Genomic DNA, 6,000 nt, shown 5'->3' on the forward strand with positions numbered 1-6,000 from the left:
AGTTGCCATTTGAACTGTTTACCCTGAACATAGATAAACTGTTTCTCTTTTGATCTTCGGCTTTCAGAGCTTTTGCTACAATGTGGGGTTGGTTTCTTTAGGTTTATCCCTTTTCTTTTCAGTTTCTTGAATGTGTAGGCTTATGTGTTTTGCCATAATTGGATATTTTTCATTCATTACTCATCCATTGATCACTCTTCTGCCTCACCCACCGTTTACTTTCCTTCCAGAATTCTGATGAGATGAATGTTTGATTTTCTAGGGCAAGTTTCACAGGCATTTTCAAATTTTGGTCTCATTTCTCTTTCTCGTCCAAATGCCTATAGTTCTAGCTCTCCCCGCGTCCCGCGAGCCTGTCGTGGGTGTCTCCTCAGCATCTGCAGCCAAGGCCAGCACACCTCTGCTGTCTCAGATCTAGGCCGGCCAATGGACCCCATAAGCATTGTGCAAGCAGAAGGAGCAAGCAGGACAGCTAACGTCTCACCTTGCTCCTTCCTGGCCCTCTGGCTACCAAGCCTGGCCTTAGGGAGTTTGCCTGTGTAGAGTTTCCGAGGGGCCATTTCTCTAGTAGCAGGGTCCAGCATAGGAGATTGAAAAACCATTTGGCTTGCTCAGTATCACCTTGCTCCTTCACTCCTTCCGCCCGCTCCCATGGCCCCGCCTTCTATATTGCCCCGCCCATTCCCTCCCAAGACCTAGGTCCCTGCCTTGTCGAATACCAGATGAGCCAAAGTCTGGAGGATCAGTTGACCTGGTTCCCAGGGTGAGGGTTGTATCAGGTTCTGAGTGTAAATTAGTGCATTTAATTTGAAGTTTATAAAAGCCGATTATATTAGTCTGTTAGTGGCAGCGGGTCTACGCCCTCGGATCGGAGCTTGTCCGGCCCAGGGTCCCAGGGCACGCCCATGACTCAGAAGAAGTCAGTGAAGGCTGCTACAGTAGCCCCACGTGTAAGATGGGTGCCACGTTAAGGCCATCTGGCTTCGCGATCCACTGAGCAGAGAGTGCGGACGGCGCAAGAGGTGATGTGGTTACCTTCTCTGTCACCAGCTTCTCTTCTGACACTTCGGGAGCCAAGAAGAGCGAGTTGTAGGCGCCTAGAACGGCAACCACAGTTTGGTTATTCTTCCCACCTTGGGGAACCGGCTCTGGCTCTCCGCCCCCGAGAGTGACCCCGTGTGTACCATTGGCAGGGGGTGGTCCGAAGAACACAGTCCCGTCCTCAGCCACCAGCACGTTGTCCAGGCACAGGCGAGCTGCAACAGATCAAGTATGCAGCTGGGTGTGGGCAGTGCCTTCGCCAGCATCAGGGAATTCCAGGCCACACAGAAATCCCAGAGAAATCTGTCAAGACTGGACAGACATTGGAGGGCTGGCCGTTCTGTCCAACAGTTGCCTGGGAACACTGTTAGGGTATATCACCCTCATCAAGTTAAGAATAAATGGGAGGGTGGGTGGGGGACACGTTCGCATTGCTCTGCCCCTGGAAATGGCTGGGTGAAGTGGGACCCTTCAAATTCTCCAGACTCCCTCAGGGGCAGCTTACCACAGCAGTGGTTTTGCCACTCCCCCCTCTCCCTCCCCAGCTTTTGGGTCCAGGGCTCAGGCAGAGCAGGGTGAGTCATCACCTGGGTGCTCCTTGTGTGTCTGCAGAGTGCTAAGGCAGGAGAGGCACAGTGCCCACAGCTCATACTCCCTGAAGGGCCGGCCTAGCTTAGACAGAAGGTCCTGCAGGGACAGGCTCTGTGGAAAAGAAGGGTCACATAAGAACGCTCTGTCCACCCGGTGTCAAGGAAGGGTTCCCATGGAGAGGGATGTGTGGATAGTGCTTCTGTTTCTACTTGAAATACCCACCCCACCCGTGCCAGGGACTGGAAAAGTTCTCCAAGTTAAAAATGAGTGTGGGTAAGTGTATGGAGAAACGGGAGCCCCCGCCCGTGAAATGGTACAGTTGCCATGAGAAAAGATGGCAGCTCCTCCGAGAACGTACAGAGAATTACCTCAGGGTCCAACAGTTTTATTTCTGGGTTCTCCTAAGGCCCAAAGGGAAACTGGAGTGGACAGCAGACCACCCAGGTTCAAGGCCTTTCACCATTCACCAGATCCAAGAAGTGAAAACAGCTCAAATCCCCACGAGTAGACGGACGGATGAAGAAATGTGGTTCAGCGGCTGGAGAGTTGGCTCCCCGGCCAAGATCACTCTTACATAGCTCTTGGATAGCTCAATTCCCAGCACCCACACAGCAGCTCACAACCTTCTGTAACTCCAGTTCCAGGGAATCTGATGCCTTTTTCTTCCCCCTCCCCCCCTGGGGGGGGGCTGCCAGGCATGCACAGTCATACATGCAGGCAAAACATCCATACATATAAACTAAAGGTTAAAAGATGTGGTCCATCCATGGGACAGACTATTACAGCTATCGCTCAACCTTTAAAGGAAGAGTGTTTTCACTAGTGCGAGCTTGTGTTTTAAAATATGCAACATAGCCGGGCGGTGGTAGCGCATGCCTGTATCCCAGCACTCTGGGAGGCAGAGGCAGGTGGATTTCTGAGTTCGAGGCCAGCCTGGTCTACAGAGTGAGTTCCAGGACAGCCAGGGCTATACAGAGAAACCCTGTCTCGAAAAAAACAAAAAATAAATAAATAAATAAATAAAAATAAAAAATGCAACATAAAACTTAATGTTTTAACCATTTCTAATGGCATGGCCCAGGAAAATAAGATCATTCAGGAGCTGGGTGTGGTGGTACATACCTGTAATCCCAGCATTTGAGAGGCAGAGGCAGGAGGACCAAGAACTCAAGCTTATTCTTGGCTCCACAGTGAGTTCTAGGACTGTTTGGGCACCATGAGACAAGAAGGAAAAAGAGAAGGGGTGGGAGATGGAAGAAGGAGAGGGGGAGGAGGAAGAAGAGGAGGGAGAGAAAGAGAAAGAGGAGGAGGGAGAGAAGGAGAAAGAGGAGGAGGGAGAGAAGGAGGAAGAGGAGGAGGAGGAGCGCTGCAGTATTGATTTTTGATGAATCTTGAGGATGCTATACTGAGTGAAACAAGCTACACAATAGAACAGAAGGTTTTTGATTTCACACATGACGTTGTGTCTATAAGAGTAAAAAAGTGTAGAAGGCAGCGAGGCTGTGGAGAGGGATGGAGGGGAGTCATTGTGTGCTGGAGGCAGAGCTCGGGTGTAGAGATGGTTAAGTGGTAGATGTTGTGTTTACAGGTATTTTAACACATCTTCAAGTGAAAGGAACCGATGGAGCTCAGGGGAGATAGTCCCTGCCTGTGGAGGCTACCTGAAGGTCTGGAAACAAGGTCACCACAGAAGTGCATGTTAGCAGATGCCTTCTGAGGCTATCCCTTCACCCGAGCTGCTATCGGCTGGCCCTCTGCAGAGCAAGGGTTGCCAGGTCAGGTCAGTCCCTCTGCTCTTCACTCAACAGCTCGTCTGTACCGCTTTGGGTGGACTGCCGCATCCTCAGGTGGGAGCCTTGAACCTGAGGCGAAGGCTCCCAGCTCTGGGCCACTCTTACATGGGAGTCTGAGGTTTGCGGGGTCCTCGGTCGTACCCTGTCTGAGGGAGGCTGAGCGGATGGCTAAGGCGAAAGCTAGGTTCATTGGTCTGCTGTGTTCTGTTCCAAGGGAGAGCCCTCAACGCTTTGCCGTTGGCAGTGCCTTCCCCTGCACAAGGTACCCAGCTACTCACACAGCTGTTTATCCATCTAGAAAATGGTGTTGTGGGGTGACTGTGACCTGTGAGAAAATCCCTAGATGGTGGCTGAGACTATGTGCGCATCCCTGGCCCAGGCAACACGGATTAGCTGCATCATTGACCCTACATCTCTTTAAGGAACCACACTTCGCATGGGAATTCTTCAAGCTATCATCAGTGTACAGATGACAACATACACCACAGAGTCACCTGCCTCATGCTCTCTCCCTTGGGGCAACAAAGCCTAGTAGGAAATGGGGCTAATGGTAGACAGATGGATGTTTTGGTAGATGGATGGATGTATGCTGGGCCACTGGCTCGAGTGTCCTTACCCTGAGAAACAGGCTAGGACTCAGGGCTTTGAGGAGGCCACTGAGCAGTCATGTGGGGAATCACACTTAGTGCTGTGGTCTGTATCTGGCCTGCAGACCCCTGCACTAGAATTTCATCCCATTTTGAAGTATGAAGTTCAAGGAAGCTAGCCTGAGGTAAGGCATGGAAAATGGTTGGGTCCTTGAAGTAGCACCACTAGGAGCCATTAATTGTGGGGGTGCACCTATACACTGGTGGATGGAGACTGAGCAAGTTAGTGCTTTCTAAGGCTGTCCAGAGTCAGCTTGCATGTCTGGGGTGACATCTGGTACTTCTCCCACTTGAATTTGAACTCCCTTTAGAAACAAGAAGTCCCCCTCAAACACAGTTAATTATTGCTCAGGAGTGAAGGAAGGAAGGGCAGGACAGGTCCTTTGTGAGCTATACACTGAGGCTAAGGAGAGAGCCTTCCACCTGCTCCCTCATCACATACCTGTTCTGTGACCGCACTTCCCAGTTGTCTGGATTCTTCTGGAATCTTCTCTTTACTCCTAGGTATTTGGCCTTCATGGTCTGAATCTCCAGGGTCTGCAGGGCTGGGTGAAGGTTTACACTCTACAAGTCCCTGGCTAGGAGATGAAGCCTCCAGCTGTCCCGAGGCCCCTGGGCTCCTGTGTGGATTGCGGCCTGCACCTGGTGTCGTATCCAGCTGGACTCCTGGCTCCTGCTCTAGCCATAGTCTGCTTTTGGACTGTGTTTTGAAACCAGAAAGGCCATTTTTCCCTTCCAGGAAGAGCTTCCTGGGGTCTTGGGGAAAGAACTCAGATATGGCCAGCTGGTTTCTTGAGCTGTTCAGTGACAGGCAGAGGGTGCTGGCTTCCGTGCTCTCCTGCAGAAGCCTGGGAAATGTCTGAGCCTTTCTCAGCTGACTTCGCCTAAGGATGTCTCTGTCCAGCTCTCCCAGGGGGCACCTGGCATCCAGGACAAGGTTGGCCAGCCCTTCCTGTCCTGGGTTCTCACCGTTTCTCATGGGGGCTGACAGCAGTGGTTTGGGGGATGGGGCTCTGGGCCTCTGCCCAGCCTCCTGCTCTGCATCTCTGGAAACAGGAGGCTGGAGTAGGCCCTTGGATAGGGACAGTGCCTCTGGATCAGTGCTGAGGTCTCCTGGCATCTTCTTGGTCCCCACGTTTCTTGGAGCAGGCCTTGCCCTCCATGTGTTCTCGCTGAGCTCTGAGCAGAAGGTAGGATATGGTTAGAGCAGGGAAGCTTGGAGTGGGTCTGTGCTCGGGTGGTTCCCTGAGAGCCACCTCTAACCCTGTCCTAACTCACCGTCACAGATCCCCTTCCCCAAAGTCTCACTGGGCAGGCTTACCTGTCCTGCACTTCCAAATTCCCACTCCTCCATTTAGCATAGGCTCCAGAGGCTCCCGAGATCTATTATCACATAACTCAGCCAATTAGAGGCTCTGAGTGGAGGTTTCTGGGTCTCCCTCTTGGCTGAGTGTCCCAGAGGATCAGCTTTTGCCCACAAAATTACTCTGTCCCAAAGCTCCTTATTTTTCTATTATGATTACACAAGCCACTCCCTAAGGGGGGAAATGGAATCTGGTGGCAGTAATAGGGCACATCGTTTTCTATACACATGGCATGAAGCATGGTCTTGCACACATGCTCTGGCACACAGACAGCCCTGCGCATGTGCTGTGGCACGCAGTTTTGCATACATGCCACGGTGACTCTGCTGCTGGTTTTACTCAGTAGTCTGTGGCTCTGCGTGCAGAAGTTACCCTCTGCTGGCACTGGGGTGATGCTGTCAGTCACCAGGGCTACAGCATTACAAACACTGCTGCTGGGGTGGAGGACCCTTCAGTCCCTCTGAGGCTCTGGGTGTTTGAGGGGGACAAGCACAGTCCTGAGACTATGATAAGTTCCAGATATATAGCAACAGCTCGTCATGACTTTGAAAATTCCATTGTGTG

At 51.8% G+C, this 6,000-nt stretch overlaps 1 protein-coding gene across 1 annotated transcript in view; it reads right to left on the reverse strand.

Annotated features, from left to right (window-relative positions):
• Kndc1 (kinase non-catalytic C-lobe domain containing 1) overlaps positions 1–6,000 on the reverse strand; it is a 47,353-nt gene that overhangs the window by 27,101 nt on the left and 14,252 nt on the right. Inside the window, exons 6-9 of the mRNA XM_052174207.1 lie at positions 4,515–5,251; positions 1,629–1,743; positions 1,185–1,256; positions 1,036–1,097 (exon numbers count right to left, since the gene is read on the reverse strand). Of these exons, the coding sequence (XP_052030167.1) occupies positions 1,036–1,097; positions 1,185–1,256; positions 1,629–1,743; positions 4,515–5,251 (986 nt within the window). The remainder of the gene's footprint in view (positions 1–1,035; positions 1,098–1,184; positions 1,257–1,628; positions 1,744–4,514; positions 5,252–6,000) is intronic.

Source organism: Apodemus sylvaticus, chromosome 1, assembly GCF_947179515.1.
Source record: "Apodemus sylvaticus chromosome 1, mApoSyl1.1, whole genome shotgun sequence".
In the NCBI taxonomy this organism is placed as follows: Eukaryota; Metazoa; Chordata; class Mammalia; order Rodentia; family Muridae; genus Apodemus; species Apodemus sylvaticus.